This window comes from Anas acuta, chromosome 23, assembly GCF_963932015.1.
Source record: "Anas acuta chromosome 23, bAnaAcu1.1, whole genome shotgun sequence".
In the NCBI taxonomy this organism is placed as follows: domain Eukaryota; kingdom Metazoa; phylum Chordata; class Aves; order Anseriformes; family Anatidae; genus Anas; species Anas acuta.
The window spans coordinates 5809415-5826561 of NC_089001.1; the positions used below are offsets into that span (position 1 = coordinate 5809415).

The following is a 17147-nucleotide window of genomic DNA, read 5'->3' on the forward strand; positions in this document are numbered from 1 at the left end:
ATGTTTGGCTCTGGGGTGACAAACTTAGAAATAAACAAATAAACTTCCACTATCTGACCGCTGGAATTGAGCTGTGTTGCTCCAAGTCATCTTCTTGCTCTTCAGCCTTTTTGCTACTTAAGTGTTTGGCTTTTATTTTAAACAAACAAACAACCAAAAAAAACCTAAAAACCCAACACACAATTCTGCTCTTGCGTGCTTGTTTGCTGAACTCCAGTTTGCCAGCATTAGTGGAAGGAAACTGGCAGCCTTTCATCAGTTTTGTTGCTGTTTACTGGGATCAAAAATAACTGCAGTCAAGAAAATTGAAGGGCTGTTTTTTTTTGTGAAAAATTGAGATGGGTTTGCTAAAGTAAGTCTTTTGCTTTTTGCTTTTTTTTTTTTTTTTTTTTTTACCCATAAGTGTTAGGAACTTTTCCTAATGAGCAGCTTAAGTGCAAACTAAACTTTCTTAGGGCATTGAGGTTTCGTCTTCAAGAAAAAAAAATGATTATTTACTGTAGCTGAATAAACTGAGAATATCAGTGTGGGAATCTTTAAGCAGCAAATACAAAGATTTTTAAAGTGCTGCTTTCTACGCCCCTGCACATTAAATATTCTTAAAGGATTTTGTTTGGTATGCGAGCACTGATACAAGGTGCTGCCTGAAAGATGCTCAGCCATAAGCAGTTCTTAGAATAAATAACAGTAGGAGGAAGAGGTGTGTGGGAAGGTGTGTGGGGAGTTGTTTTTGTTTTAAGATCCCAATTTGCATTATTTTCTAAATATATTTCATAAGAGCTAATTTCCCCCATCTCAGTAATATCTGCTAACTGCTGACTTACTCTCATAGGCCTGTAATTTATAGAATTAACCCCTACCTTTGACAGAACTTAAAGAGTTTTAAGTATAAATATACCCTCAGTTTGGATGCTGAAAAACAGCAAGGCTGTTCCATAATTAGTTTGGTAACATGTTGATTTTGGTCTGGATCAGCAAATACTTGGCAACGCTCGGAGAGCAACTGCAAAGTTGAGAGCAGCCCTGTATTTGAGCCGTGGGTTTCCTATTCTCAAAAGATGGTCATTAGCATGGCTTGGACAGCCAGCACTTAAAAACCTCATGGTTTCCCCTTCCAGATTTGAAGTTTCATCTGGACTGTTTGTATGTCAGGATTACCAATTAATGTGTTTTTCAGGAGATTGTGAATTTGGGGGTGGAAAGCCAGCAGCATAACCTGCAGAGCTTCAGTGTGGTGCGAGCAATTCCTGTGGAATTATTCCTGCGTGCCAAAGGAAGTTAACTTGTCACCTAATTGCAGACTTTAAGATACCAAGTGAACATTTTATCGTGTTCCAAAACAACTGCAGTCTGTGCACGCAAATAGCCAGCCTGTGATGCTGAACGACGTCCATAAAGGGAGGTAAACTCGAGCTCACAAATGGCTGAAACCAACGTAAGCCTACACTGCAAACTTCCCGCTTATCTTCCCTTTATCTTGCAATTTCTTTTCCAGGTATTTTTCCTTGCCACTTCAAATTCTTGATGCTCTATTAAAATACGCTCTTCAATTTCCTGCTGGCTTCTTGGGTATTTGTGTTGCAGATAAAAACACAATCTGTGCAGCCTTGTTATCGCGTGACATCTGAGTGGTGAGGAGCATGGTTAGGCTGAGAAACCACAGGTTCCTGCAGTGGTCTCCTCTGCAGGCTTTTTTGTGAAGCTCCCAGTGAGCTTCTGAGGTCTCTCAAACAAATACTTGCATTGATTTTTTTTTACAATTTATTTTTCCTCTGGAAAGCTAGATCAGTTTGGATCAGTAGTTTGTTAGCTTTTGCTTGCCTGATGACAATAAATTCTTCTCGTGGTCTCCTTTCTGCCAGTTTTGTCCACTAGGAAAACTTGGACAAGTGTGTGTGTGCGATTCGTGGTGAGCATCGGTCTGGAAGTTACTTTTGGAATGAGCATTCTGTTTTGAAGTGATGAAAGATTTTGTAACTGTACTTTCCTGTGTATTACGGACCTTCTGAATCCTAGTTACTCCTGTGATTGAATCTCTGCGTCCTAGTTACTTCTGTGGTTATATTCACTAACTTACATGGCTAAAGTGCCTTAAGATGGAAAGGATTCATTATTAAACTGTGCGGAGAAGCTACTTATAAAATAGCGTCTCAGTACTCCTCATGTAGCGCTGGTGTCAGCAAAGCTTTTATGCTATTAACAGCAATAGTCCGTGCTAGCAGCCTGCTCAGTAATGAAATTTAGATCTGAAAAGAGACTTAAGTGCTTTTTTTTCTCTAAATAAAGTGAAACAGGATTAAACTGTGGCCACTCTTCTTGCACAGTGTTTTGCAGTTCTTGCAGTCTTCCAGTTGTCCAGGAAAGCAAAGTCATCCTGGTCTCTCTGTGGCCTTTGAGAGCAGGCTTTAGGATTTACCATATGCATGCTCTTAGACATCTCCTGGTTTGCAATCCATCTCCAACCCAGTTCTATAAAAACCAGTACAGGGTTCTGCATGCAGCCATGTGCTGTGTTCCCCACGGCCTTCTTCTTTCCTAGGTTTTTAATGTTTGTGAAAACATAAACTTGCACTGAAGCTTTCATTTACTGGCAAGATAACAGGACATCTTGAGTCTCTGTGGTTCAGATGCCCAAATAATTCAAGTGGGAAAGCAGTAATTAGTCGTGCTGTGCAAGGCAGTATGATGACACAGATTGGCGCAAGGAGGGGCTGAGGATTAATCCAGCCTGCGCCCACTGACGGCTGACCTTAGGCGAGTCACTTGACTTTGTGCCTCAGTTTAGCCCAGTAATAAATAGGTCCCGCCTGCGTGTGCTGTGATATGACTTAGAATCGCTCCAGAAAAAGGCACTTTAAATAGCCCCGTTGCTGTGTTTTGCTGCAAAAAGGCAGGAGGTGGCCGTGAGTGCAGCCATCAGGCAGTTTGCATGAAGCTTGTCCTTGGGTCTCTTGTGCCTGGCGGAAGGCAGCCCGGCCGATTTCACGTGTCCGGGCCCTCCTGTGCACTGCCTTCGGGTCGCTGGCGGGGTCACAGTGCTGCCCACCTCTTCTCCACGCCCTGTATTTGTAGGATTGCTTTTTTGGGAAGCTGTTCTGGCCGCAGCCATTACACACAAGCCATAGTGCTGAAAGCCTGAGGCCTACCAGTTGGTCTGTCTCAAGGCCGCGGCTCTGGAGGCAGTGCCGTTTGCTCAGGGAATGTTCCAGCCGAGGTGCTCTGAACTTTGCCTCTCCAGGGCTAGAAGAGAGGATGCTGAAGGTGGCCGTGTTACACAACTGGCTTCGGGGAGCCAGGCCTGCCCTGAATCCTGGCTTTGCTGGTGGGATCGTTGCTCCCTGCGACGAGCCGCGCTGCCTGCAGTGCCGCGTCCCCTATCTGAACGGCGCAGATGTCTGACAGCAGATTATCTGCCCGGTGACTCACTGAGGCTTGGTTTGTGGAGCACGATAAACTGGGGGAGGTGGGGGGATAATCTGCTGTGTAATTAGTACAAATTCCAAGGGCAGAAAGGCTGCCCGTGAGTCACAGGTATTTGGAATCTCCCCCTTCCCCTGCAGAAAGGCGGAGGAAGGCGCAGAAGCGGTGGAAAATGCTTCAGGCTTCAGCCTTGTTTGGGTCTGTGCCGTGCTACGGCTGCTGTCAGCACATCTGAAAGTGCACGGGTTATTGTCACTGAACTTCCGAGCGTCCAAGGCTGCGTGTTAGCCACCAACAGCGGGGATCTAAATATAAACTGCACCCAGGCCAGCGCTGCAGCTCCTGCATTGGTTTCCAGTTTTTGGCCGGTGCAGGATTCTCTACCACAGAAGTCAATAAAGGACGAGCCGATGAGAACGCCACCCCTTCCAGCAAGTTAAAGTAAGCCAAAGAAGTAAGCCAAAGACTGCTTTACTGAGATTTCTGCCATTTAAATTCAAAAGCAAACACAGGCTGGTATTATCAGCTCACACCAGATCTGCCTGCAGACAATAATTCTTCCTGTCTTGGACCCCTGCCCACGTGCATTATTGTAATTATCAGCAATTTAAAAAAAAATAAAGCAATAGAGCTAGGATGAGCTGCTAGTCTGTAGATTTACTGCCTGCTGTGTCAGACATTCATTAGCCTTCCTGGGTTCAAGCCACCTATCTGCTGAATAAAAGCAGGAAGAGAAGCTAAGGAAAACAAAGCGTGGAACACCATCTGAAGCACGAATTGAAGGCTCTGCTCATGTTTACAAGTCATAAATCCAAATACAGGGGGATTTGAAATATTCTGTTCAGAAGTTCTTGTGCATAAAATCCCTTTGCCAACTTCCTTTGGTTTTTAATCCAAGTGTGGATTTCCTGAATCCTAACTTGTCATAAACTGTTCATTAGCAGGTGAGACTTAAGGCAATTGAATGTAAGGTTTAAGGGCTGTGCAGGGCCTGAAAACTGTGGGGCTCACATCCGAATTCCAGCCGGGGTCTTCTCCTCCGAGCTCCAGCCTAACACTTCACATCACACTGCAGCAGTTTCTGAGTAAACATCTCTTGAGCCTTTAATTTTGTAAAGGACTGGTCTCTGCTTATGGAAGGAGGGATCCCTGTGTCTGCCCTCGTGCGGGGCTTACAAGCAGTCAGGTCACTGCACAAAGTGTGTGCTGAGTTTCAGCCAAGGAAAGGGCAGAAAGTCAAAATGCACATTTAGGAGTAGCGGTCATCAAGGGCTGTGCTCGCTGGAAGGCTCGTAAGGTAGCAGGACTCGTGTTTGTGTCAAAGGAGCTCTTTAAATTCCTCAGTGGTCTTGAAAAAATTCAATTTATATTCTCCCTATCTGCAGTTATTCCACAGGCCTGGGATGAGCTGCAGTGCTGACACCTCTGTGTTGCACTGCAGACAGAATGGGAGACGTATTCTTTTCAGTGAAATCCAGAAAAGCTTTTTTTTTTTTTTAATAGGTAAAGGTGGGAAGTGAAATTTATCGGGATAGGGGATCTGTGCCAGATAGCATGTTGGTTTGAGCCTCGTGTACGCTATGATTTAGTAAACAGTATTTCTTTTGAGAGGCTTTACTTAATTAAAAATAAACAGTGCAAGTAATCTTTCAAAGTACAGTCTGGCATTTCTTGTCGGTGCAGCAGCAAACAGTTGTGGAATATTTAACTCTGCTGAGCAGGAAATCTGATCTGACCTGTGGACAGTGCTGCAAAAGGCTGCACATTTTCTTACAAGGCCAGGAAAGTCCCTGGCACGCATCGGTCCATGTTCTCTGGCCGCTGTCGATGCAGTTCATACTCAGAGGTCTCCTCAGCAGCCTGGGAATCCTGGAGGCTGAGGTTTCGGTTTTAAAGCATCTGTTTGTGTTGCTGCAGAGGAAGCCTAAATGTAAAGTGAGCTTGAAACAAAGGGAGTTGTCTGTTGTGTTGTCAATTGTTTGCCCTGTGCATGCTAGCAGGGAGACCAGGATTTTCCATACTGTGTATTCCTAACGTTTCTCTGGAAGCAATATGCTACGTGAACTCTGCAGCATAAATAAGAAGTGAATCTCATATTCTGTTCAGCTCCTGTCCACCCCGGTTCTGCTGGGATAAAGACTCCTATTCTGGCTAATCTGATCAGATAGCGAGGTTACTCTAATGTTTAACCTCATGGAGGATTCAGAATGTAGTTACATCTGACATTTTGCAGATATCTGTGCTATTAGGAAAGCTCAAAAAAGAAACTCCAGCCGCCTGTATTCTGAAGCCCCCAGCAGCATGCCAGAAGGCTTTCCTGAATAGCATTTGATGGTGAGCAGAATAGCCAGCGTGCTCAATATGCTGTGTTGTGATGAGGTTTAGCAGATCCTGGAAATCTACGGCAAAGGAAAATGGCTATTTTTTCATGTTTGTTTCAGCGTGGATTGAAAGAGGCACTGCTGGGTGTTCCCATACCCTCTGTTGTTTGCGGCTGGAATTCAGAATGAAATAAGACATTAAAGGACTGCATCCGCTACGAGAGTGTTGAGATGCTCTAGTGAAGGTGCAAAATTGTTTTGCAGGTTAAAATAATTCTCTCAGGCTGCTGTTTCTTCCAGCCTCGTGGGTCAAAATTGTTTCCTGGAAGTAGTCAAAGCCTCGCAGACAGCAGTGATGCTACCAAGATGGTATCCATCTATAAAACTCCTTCCTTGTGATGTGCAGCTTGTGAATTTAATGCTGGAGTTTGGGCCAGGCCAGTTTTTAGTCACCCATTGTATCTTAGAGGCACATTGTGAACCTCCAATTTAATTTAAATTACAAAAGCATTTTACAATTAATTAGAGTTCTCTCCTAGAAGAATGAGAGGGAAGATGAGAGGGAAGGCTTTGAAAGCCTTGAAAGCAGAAAATCAAAAAGATGCACACAGCAGTCACTTTGCACACAGTGTTTCTGAGAAATTCTTAACTTACTGAGACGTGCCTGACGAGATAACTGGAGGCTTCAGTTTTACCTTGCTCTGGCAAAGGGAAACTGGCAAGTTCTCCAGGAGCAGCAGGGTGGTTTCTTCCTCACCCCCCCACACAGGTCTCTCTTTTGGGCCATTGCTCAGCCATGTGATGAACCAGCTCAGAAGACCAATTTGGGTTAAGAAGTTGTCTTTCTTTCCAGGCTTACTTCTAAGTCTTGAGTTTCTCATTTGAGACAGTAGATACTTAGAGGGGTAAAAAAGATGTGACACTTTTTAGAGTGCAGAGCTCAGGCCTCTGGATGGGTAAAACCCACTTTTGAAAGCCACTGTCCCAGAATTGAAGAGGTTAGGAGTAAATGAAAGGCTGGATGCTTAGGCAGAGATGCTTCCATCAGAGAAAAAGAAGATTTAGATGTCTGAATTCCAGTGTTTCAGGACCGTAAATCAGGCTCTGCATGACAGGGTGAGGAATTTAACTGACATTAACTGGCCAGAGATTTATGTGTTTATGGAATCAAATGCTTTTCTGGTCTTGGAAAGCAAACTGGATTACAGAATTATACCAAAAGGCAGAGTGAAATTTGTCATGAACCGTTTTGTAAATTCAAGTGCTAGCAAGGAAAGTGATGGTTTATGTAACAGTCTTTTCCCAAATAGCAGTCATCGTGTTACGGGTATGTATTCACAGGGTAACAGCTCACTGAGGATGTGCACCGCTGGGTGAGCTCTCTGCTGGGTGAGCTCTCCCCATTGTGCACGGTGCCCCCCCCAGGCTGTCAGCCTGCTTATTTAAGGGATTTAGTACTTGCTCCCTCGCACCAAGAGAGGTGGCTGCTTCCATTTATGGCTGGGAAATTCCTAGGGAGAAATGTGCTTTCAGTTTCTTCATCCCTCTGCAATGTGGAATGGGTGAATTCTCTGAAATACCGAGCAGCTCAGCCAAGGGCAATTTCTGCCTTGAGCTTCCTTCTCCTTTTTTGTTCCCCAACCCCCCTTTTGCAAAATAATGCTTGAGTGTTGGGTAACTGACTTCAAGCCTGGTCAGCCTGAGTGATCAGCTTTTATTTTTGGTATGCTGAAGGCAATTGTGGGGGCAACAGAAAAGGCCTTTGCCCCAAAAACCCTTCTAGGTGACTTTCTTCCCTTGAGTGGCAGTGTTAAAGGGGTTTGTGCTGTGCTCAGTTTATTGTTCAGTGCTCTGCCATTGCAGGTAGAATGAGATAAAATGCTAAATGAAGTAAGTGAGGTGTTCGGTGGCTGGGACAGATTGTCAGTGGTGAAAAACTGAAGCCCATTACTCAAAAACCTTACTTTTCAGACCCCGGGTTAAAGATTCAACTTCTGTACAAAGTTCATTAATTTACTCAACTGTGTGATTCAAGACAAGATTCTTCCATTTGATTAAAAGCGATGAAATCAAGCAGGTAATTAGTCTCGTTTGTTCAGCTGCGAATTGGGGTTTAGCATGTTCTGGTAGCTACAGCAACAGCCCTCTACTGATATGCAAACTATTTGAACAATCCAGGAGGAGGAATGATACCTTTGCCACAGTGCCGAGGTGTCAAGCCGGAGAGACAGCAAAAATAAACAGCAGCTAACATCAGTATGTAAATACGGGGTGGTCATGATTTCAGGAGCTTGGTATGTGTTTGAACAGGAGCTCTGCTCATGCAGGAGCGGTTGTGAGGGGATTACTTATGGATGGTTCTGCCTCCGGATGGGACCCGCGCCTCTCCTGCTTATGCACTGACCTTCTTTTGCTGCACACTTGTGAAGTTTCTTTTGAAGAAGAGGACTTTAAGGCACAGGCTGTGCTAATGATGTCCGAGCCATTCCTAACATGTACATTTTATTCGCTTTTGATGCCCTGTATTCTTCTTAGGGCTAATGCTGTGCACATACTTGATCCTGCACTTCTTTTTTTTTTTCAGAATTCAGCTCAAATCTTGGGTGCAGTCGTAGTGTTGTCATAAAACAAAGTTTTGTTGTGGCTTGTTTCCTGTAACATGTCAAGTCTTGTGCTCTCTGGAAAGCGGTTGTTGGTACCAAAGCAGTGTTTGTTTGCAGAGAGATAAAAAGGCCCTCTCGCAAGTCTGCATGCGTGTGTTTTTACAGAGTTACAAAGGATCATTCTCCACTTGCCTTTTTCTTCTGGCACAATAGGGCAGCGAGGAAGGCAGAGCGAGAGCCTGGATTTTGCTGCGTGGTGCCGGTCAGCACCTGTTAGAAGCCCGTGTTGGTTAAATGGTTTCTGAAGGAACAAAGGCACTGCACCCTGTTACCAAAGCCTCAGCCTATTTATTGATCCTCCTAGACCTGAAATGCCTACCTGGCATCTCGCTGCCCTCCTGATGCAGCAGTCTAGGTAGCACGATGTTTGTGGTGTTATTCTCCCATCAGAAGAGTCTGTAGTTCCTGTCCTGGTTCCTCCATACTACAGGAGGTCAAAAGACAAGAGAATAACAAGAGAAGGTTTTGCCCTTTAACTTGTGCCTCTTGTGCTCCCTCCAAGACCTGATGGAGAGCAGGGGAGGACTCGGAGCTTGGCTCTTTCCAAGCCTCTTAAGGAGCAAGCCAGCGAATTACGTCTGTGTTGGAAGCGCTGGGATTACACACGAATTCAGATATGTTCATTCTGTGTATCGTAACTTCTAGGCCTTTGGCTTCAGAGATAGTGAGTAAAATTTGCTGTTTTTAGCAAAACTGTTGCTTGACATCGATCTTCTGGGCAGAAGGGATGCTTCTCCACTGTCAGCACGGAGCTGAGAGGCTGCAGTCAGAGGAGGCCTTCAGGTTCAGCTGTGCTAAACGCAAAGCAGCAAGCAGTGCTTTGAACTTGGAAGCAGCTTGTTACTGCAACATCGATACTGGTATCTGTTAGATATAGTTCAATATTTTATTACTTCGTGATCTGTGCTAAAATTTGCTCTCACCGGTGTCTGTTGGCGGAAGGGGTTTGAGTAAACAGAAACCACTTCTCCGTGAATGTTTCTCCTGCAGGCGACGTGCTGTTGAATAGTCCTTAAAACTCAAGGGGTAATTTTTCTGAAGGTAAGGCATGAATCCATGCTTTTGTATCTCAGGTTGGTCCTATGCCCTGAGCACAGCCACGTGCTCAGCACTAAGCAGGCCGTGATCCTGAGTGCCTTATCTACAGGCGGTGCTTGTGTGTGAAAGGGGAGGGGGGCAGTGGGCTAATCACAAGGGAGTTAATTTTTTGCTAATATCCAGCAGCCAGGAGCTGCACGCAGGGTTATCGGGTTGAAATCATCACTTGGTCACTTTTATAGTTGCTGTGAGCATAAGCGTGTCAGTATAAGTTGATGAGGATCTGCAGGCAATGGGGAATGAACAGTGCCTGCAGAAATGTTGGTGTTTTTGAGTGCTTGAAAGGTTAAATCTGAAGGCAGGACTGGTGGCCTTGCGTGGTGCTGCCTCCAGAGGAGCAGAGGCTTAGGGGCAGTGGTGCCCTGAAGCCTGTGTCTTGCTGTTTCTCATCTGCCTTGTCTGCTGCAGCTGAAATGAATTTCACTCCCCCAAAAACACTCGGAAGAGCTTTCGAGGTGGGAGTTCATGCAGTGGGTTTGTTTGTTATTGCTCATAGGGTTTTTAGTTACACAGGGAGAGGACATTCAACTCCGTGCATAACCTCAGCCTTTCAGAAACACCCCACCTCTGCAATTTAATTTAAATCCCTTGTTCTTCCTTTGGTCAGCCAGCAAGGTTTCAGAAAGGGAAGCTGACCTTGTTTTCATCGATCGGTCTGCAGCTTGACCCGGACGTGGGTCTGCCTTGTCGGGTTTTTGTCCTGTGCTCTCAGTCTGCTGGTGCCGGGTGGGGAGAGCACAGAACATGCATCAGAACGGGAGGCGGCAGGCTTTGAGGAGCTGGTTGCATTTCTCTGATTCAGCAGAAGTCATCTTTACTTGTATGTTTGGGCAAGAAAGCTAGGTGTTTCCATCCCAGATATTTGAAGATATCTGGAAAAACACATGGCTTGAAACTCTGAGCCAGTCGCATGAAGTGGGAAGTAATTATTTTATTAGCAGTAGCAATACTGGTAGCCTCAGAGGAGTTTCTGCCAAGAGTTAATGATATTAGTTATTTATCTCTCTATGCTGGGGACGGAAAGGAGCTCTTTTAAGTTCTTCAGACATCTGTTTTAGCTTTTGTGGGCACAACCTTTAAGCGTGAATTACTCTTTGCTTTTGGTAAGCTGTTGTTGCAATAATAAAAACAGAGTTTGGAAAAACAAATACATTGCTGGTGGAAACTTTGTGTGGGCCCACCAGCTTTAAGGAATATGGTTACAAAATACATTTGCAAGGCTCCAGTGATGCTCTGGATTAAGCGGGAGCTCTCTGAGTAGATGACAGAGCCTTTCTGGTTCTTTTGACTTGTTCTGCTTTCTATCAGATAAAGCAATAAATGTTTTCTTTCTGTTTGCCTTCACAGGCACTCGCAGCCAATGCTGGGACAGGGTTTGCGGTGGCAGAGCCTCAAATTGCCATGTTCTGTGGGAAGCTAAATATGCATGTGAATATCCAGACTGGGAAATGGGAACCTGACACTTCTGGGACCAAGAGCTGCTTTGGAAGTAAGGAAGAGATTCTGCAGTACTGCCAGGAGGTGAGGATTGCTGTGTGATCCTGCGTATTCACTGCTGCTGAGGAGCTGGGTTTGAATTTAGCCAGTCAATAATAGCAAAGCAACCATTCAGGAGAGTATCTTGTGTTCGACTAGCAGTTTTCCCTGGACTGTCCTGCTGTGTTACTGCCCAGTAAGGGCAGGAGGGACGCTGCAGTGGGATTTAGGAGCTACATCTGATGTAGATCAGCTTAGGCTGCCACAGGAGGTCCTTGGTCTATAAGTCAGAGAAGTACCTCTGAGCTAGTTAGAGCAGCATCTGCTCCGTATCTGCAAAAAGGGAACCCGATGCCTTTTTGAATCGGAATGTGGTTGTGTTGTTATTGGTGGTGTGTTCAGAACAGCCAGAATATTAGAAAATATTTTCATCAAAATGTTGGCAGTGTTTTTAGGTTCTTCATGCTTTATTGTAAAGGCCTTAATCTCCTTTCAGTGTGCTTCAGATACTGCAGCATATTGGTCTTGAGTAAGTGTCTTTAATTATTCCTTGGAGGTAACAGGCATGTAAAATACCACAAGGAATGTTATTTTTTAATGGGAAGGTGATAGAACACACCATGTCTGGACTGGAAAACTTTCAAAACTGTTTTACAAGGCTGATGATCACATAGCGGAAGCCTAAATATAAATCAGTGTCCAGACTTGAGAACTTGAGCAGATCATAGGGATCATATTAATAAATTATAAATGGAGCAGGCACAAGGAAACCTGAGGAGTTAGGTGTATATTAGCTTGACAAATGCTGAGACAGTCTGAAGATGTTATTAATCCTATTGGTGATTGCCCTCTTCCGGAGGGTACTGCGCCAGCCAGAAGGGAACAGGTGAGGATATTCCTCCTCCTCCACTGCTGTCAGAGCCAAACACCTCAGTGCTCAGCTCCTGCCCCTAACCAGGCTTCCTCCTGCCGCCTGTGAAGGAGTGGTGACATGTTCTGTTGATGCTCTATGTGACAAACAGCTGGGGGCTTTTTTATGTCTTTAGCTGTTGTAAGCTCGAACCAGAAGAGAATGTGGATCTGTGTGCACATTTGAACGTATTCTTGTTTAAAGATTCAGCCTTGCTACTTCTGGTTAGGAGCCACTTTGCACATTTTTTGTGCTCTCTGGAAATAAGTCTGTGTGGGTCTTCTTAAACAGATGTATCCAGACCTTCAGATTACGAATGTCGTGGAAGCCAATCAGCCTGTCAGCATCGACAGCTGGTGCAAGAGGGGGAAGAAGCAGTGCAAGGACCACACTCATATTGTTGTGCCCTACAAGTGCCTGGGTGAGTACATGATGTGCTTTTCATGTGTTCCTGTGGGGGAGTAAAGGATTGCCTCCTGGCTTCTTAGGGAACAACTGAGTTCACAGAGCTGCTCTCGTATCAGGTTGCCATTTCCACATCCAACTTCCAGTCAAATGTTTTTATTTCCACAAGATGGAACTCTGCCTTTCTCCAACAGATCGACAGCTTGATAGCAGCTGTGCTGGAATAATGGTGCCTGGCGTGAAAAAGAAATCCCCATTCTCTCTGCAACTGCCATAAAAACCTGAAGGCTATTGTATTTGAGTATCACAAAGACATTGGGATTTAATACTCTGATCCTATTTTTGTGGAGCTTTAATATTTTGTTGCCTTGGAGACTTAAATGCTCATAGTGTTCAGGCTTCCTGCTTCGGTCTTGGCAAGAGATCTCTATTCTATTCCAACGACTATATTTAAACTTAGCTGCTTCAAAGAGGCCCTGCTTCTTGCAGCTGTATCCCATGTCCCTACTTTGAACTGTGAAAGAATATTAGATAAATGGTGATGGATTTCACTGTACTTTCCAGAGTCTGTCCGCCCACTCGAATCAGGCGGCAACATGTTCAGCGTGTTTACCTGGCAGCTTTTGACCTGCAGCTTGGGACTGACACTGCTGTGCTGCATGTGTCCTTAGCAGTAATCTTCGTCTCAGCTGGCTGAATCTCTTTTCAGTTACCCACTGGAAAAGGCTTTGTATATCAGTTTGCAAGAAATCTTGTGCAATCTTGGAGAGTCCGATGGCTGAGAACAGTCAGTGGGAACAGGATTCCATAATTCGCAGATGTATTTCAGGGTAGCATATGGTTTGTCCTAAAAGAGCACAACCAAATCTGCCTAACTGTGCAGGTACTCTTCTCCTGTATGTAATACCTTCCACTAGGTGATCACAAAGCACTTCACAAAAATTTTGTATGGTTACATCCTGGGAGAAAGATGCTTCTCTTTATAGATGTGGGAATTCAGGTTTGAGAAGCAGCTGAACCCTGCTGATTATACCGAGTACTGCTAATGGAAATAAGGATGAAAGCAAGATCTCTGGATTTATAAGGAGTCATCTCTTTTAAAAATAATCCTCCCCCAAGCCTATTCTTCAGCTGAAAATTAAGCTGATTTTAGTGACACTGCCCTAAAATGTGATAAGTATAAAACTGTTAAAGGTTTTCATTAGTGTTTTTCACAGTGCTCGTGACTTGTAAGGCCCAGCCTGTAAGGCAGCGTTGTTTTTTAAGGTCTGAGTTGCAAGTCAGTCCATAAAATGCATTTTCATTGCCTTTATCAGTCTGCACGTTGCTCGTTGTAAATGTATGATGTGTGCTTCTGGGGTACACATGCTTTTTTTTTTTATTATTGTTATAGTCCAACAATATTTTTTCCTGTTTCTGCTGGTGTCTTCCTTGCTACAATAACACAGACTATCCTGAGGTAGGGTCTTGCTGTCCTGCCATGTTTAACCTTCTCCTGCCTCTCCCCCACCAGTGAAAGCTCTTTTGTATTTCAAAGGTGGAGGGGGGAGAGGAGAACCCATTAGCACTCTCACTGAACTGTAAAATAAAGGTAACAATAGGATGATGGGAGTAGGGCTGAGCTTGGTGAGGTGTGAAAAGACAAACTGCTGACAGTTCTGGCTAAGCTGCTAGGTGGCATGGAAACACCTCTTCTGGCTACTCTGATTTTAAAAGCAAGAGGATTATATTTTTTATTAGCCGTGGTCATGAATGGGGAAGGTGCGTGGTGTAATAGTTTTCCAATTATAAGCCGAATTGAGAAAACCTTCCGTGTCTCTCACGCCAGGATTCAATGCAGCTAGAAACAGCTGTTTCTGTGGCTCTTGTTTATTACTGATTACCGTTTCTAATCAGTTTGAATCTTCTGCCTTCAGACCCCAGAACCACAGACTCTTGATTTTAAAGTTTTGTCTTTTTTTTTTTTTTTTGTAATCGGAAACTTTCCACCAACCTCTTGTGAGAGGGAATGAGGAGAGATTATTAACTCAAAATTGTATCTGGCTTGCTTTCAGAGAAGAAAATAGGGGAAAATAGCATTTCTCTATTATGTCTATTTTTAAATTAAACCAATTTAAAAGGGGTGATGAATGCTAGCTGATTTCATTATTTTGTGATTGTCACAAGATAATCTGTCCCCAAACTCTATTTTGACTTGTGTGTGTAGAGCACAGAAGTGTTCATGAGCCTTTGGTATCTTCACTAATGGGCTGCATTAAAATGGGTCACTCAGTATATTAAATTTCTTCTGAAAAGATTATGTTGAAGGCTCGTTGGACAAAAAATTCTGCTCTCTGGAGACTTCAGGAGAAAAAGACATTTACCTAAAGAATTTTTCTCCAATTTAATAAAGAGTTCCTAAAGCTGCCAGTCAGGTGTGCCAGGTATGTTGCTGTGAAACACTTGGACTGAAGACCTTCTCTTAGTCTTTTTAGGGTATATAAGTATTTCCTTATTTTAAAATTACTGGAAGCGGCATTCAAATCTGCAAAGAAAAATCTCAACTCTGAGAAAATTGAATATTCTGCATTCCAGTGACAAGGTTTATTAGGACTGGAGAGAGAACAGAAAGTAATGCTTATGTAGTTCTGATACTGATTTGACATGTGCTGGTACTAAACCGAGTTGTGGTGGATATTTAAGTTAAATAGCTGTGAAGTCCAACTGATACAAAAGCTGTACAGCAGGCTGAATATCTTTGTTTCCCTCCTTCCTCAAAAGCAAAAGTCTGGTTTTAAGATTGTGCCAAGACTTGATCGTGTTGGTGAGGTTGTGGCTATCTAGATGTTGGAATGCAGTGTATTTGCTGAGTCTTGGTTTTACACCGTGTTTTTTTGGTCTGTATGGTTTTTATTTTCCAGTCCTCTGTGTTTTGGTTAGGACTGTCCGAGCTGGGGAATGTGCTGCAGTTGATCCTGAACTAAGCCATCTGGAAACTGTTGAAAAACAAAACAAACAAGACTAACTCAGATACCCAGATACTGAAAACATAGATAACGCTTGTGGCACATAAAAATTTCCAGGCGGTTACAACAACAGGCAGCATGAGCTGGCTTTGGTTTGATACAGCTCATTTAGAAATTGGTGATTAAGTGGTTTGAAAACTTCCGTATGCAGATGCGATGTTTTCAAAGATTTGCATGAAATTGCTTCAGTCAATCCTGCCTGTTACTTGAACAATTCACTGACTTGCATCGTAAACTTTGCTTTCAGTTCAGCCTTAGGCTTTGCATAATGTGTCAGCCATTGGCCCCTTCTCTTGTTTTCATTTTGGAAGCTCTGAGGCTCTGATTTTCCACTAAATTAGCATAGATAGCTGCTGTGTCCGGAAAGAATATGCCTTAGGCAGACCTTAAAGGCACTAACAGCAGTGGACTTTGGGCACCTCTGATACTGGCTTTGTCTTCTGTTTGAAGCTGGATGTTTGTGATGGGACAAATGGACTCTTGTTCACTGTCCTGGGGGCATTTCTTGTTTTTCAGTGGGCGAGTTTGTAAGCGATGTCCTGCTGGTCCCGGAGAAGTGCCGATTCTTCCACAAGGAGCGGATGGATGTGTGTGAAAGTCATCAGCACTGGCACACAGTAGCAAAAGAGGTAACTGAGCTGCTTTGGCAAGAATATTTACTCTGGATCTGTCTACTCAGATGCTTGGAGTACTGGAGCATAACAATGTTTATCTCTGGGGTCTCATATTCCCATGTTGTAGTCTATGGACTGAGGCGGAGATAAATGAAAAAATGTTTAAAGGAACTCAGCTTAAAAAAAGTGTGTAGTTAGCTGAGTTATTTTTCACTCCTGAAAAGCTGTCCTAAGTAGCTTGCTGAAGATCATATTTAGGATGGAGCTAGGAATTGAAATCAGGTCCCTGGAATATATCACTAACCAGTGGCTCATCCTTTTCCCAAGGGTGGAGGGCCTCTGTGGTCGTAGGATGTTTTGTAATTGTCTTGCACATTTTGCATTAATGTTGGTGGTGCTGCTACTGGGGATTTGGTTTACAGTGCAATGTGAGTTATGTTGTGATGATTAGTAGAGGTTTTACATAAGAGATGGATTATCTTCTCAGAATAAATCTAGCCCTTGGGTTTTTTTTTTGATGTTTGTGTTTGTTTGTTTTATCTGACTAGTGAAAATGTTGCAAATTCTCTGCACACCTATTTCAGCTGGGAGTAATAAAAACAAGATTGTGACTAAATGCACATGTTTTCTGTTTTGTAGAAAGAGCAACACAATGTTTAATTGTGACAGTGCTAGTAAATAGGCGTTACAGATGCAACGATTATGCTTGTATTTCTGTAACTTACTGGGAGCAAAAGCCTGTCATAATAAAGCTGTGTTAGGGGAATTGCTTTTTAATTGAGGACGAACTTGCTTACGTTCAGAAAATTTTAAAATCATTTGCTTTCAACATAATTGGAGAACTTTTCCAGAAATATTTGGCTCATTTTATATCCGTGCTATAACAAGACAAAACACAAAAGAGTTCTGATGTGCATAACAAAGCCTTTCTTACTCCATTCCTTTCTGGGGGGTACCACAAAACAATATATTTCCGTAGTTCAAGAGAAGTATATAGACATAATGTCTAATCACAGTTTGCATTAGGCTTTTTCTTGAATTATCTGATTGATTTTCATCTACAGCGTGTTAAAATAATCCTGACACAAAGTGCATTTGAGCAATTACTCACTTACTGCAATGTAAAGTTTAATAGATAAAGTTTAATGAAATGGCCAGCCCAGAAAAGCAAACAGCAGTTCTCTTCTTTCCAAGTGCTCTCTCCCTCGAGTTGGCACAAAACGCCTCGTTATTTT

General features: G+C 43.5%; 1 protein-coding gene across 5 annotated transcripts in view; it reads left to right on the forward strand.

The window, feature by feature from the left end:
* APLP2 (amyloid beta precursor like protein 2) overlaps nt 1-17147 on the forward strand; it is a 47804-nt gene that overhangs the window by 12524 nt on the left and 18133 nt on the right. For all 5 annotated transcript variants that reach the window (XM_068659570.1, XM_068659571.1, XM_068659572.1 and 2 more), the window contains exons 2-4: nt 10850-11023; nt 12180-12309; nt 15815-15927. In XM_068659570.1, the coding sequence (XP_068515671.1) occupies nt 10850-11023; nt 12180-12309; nt 15815-15927 (417 nt within the window). The remainder of the gene's footprint in view (nt 1-10849; nt 11024-12179; nt 12310-15814; nt 15928-17147) is intronic.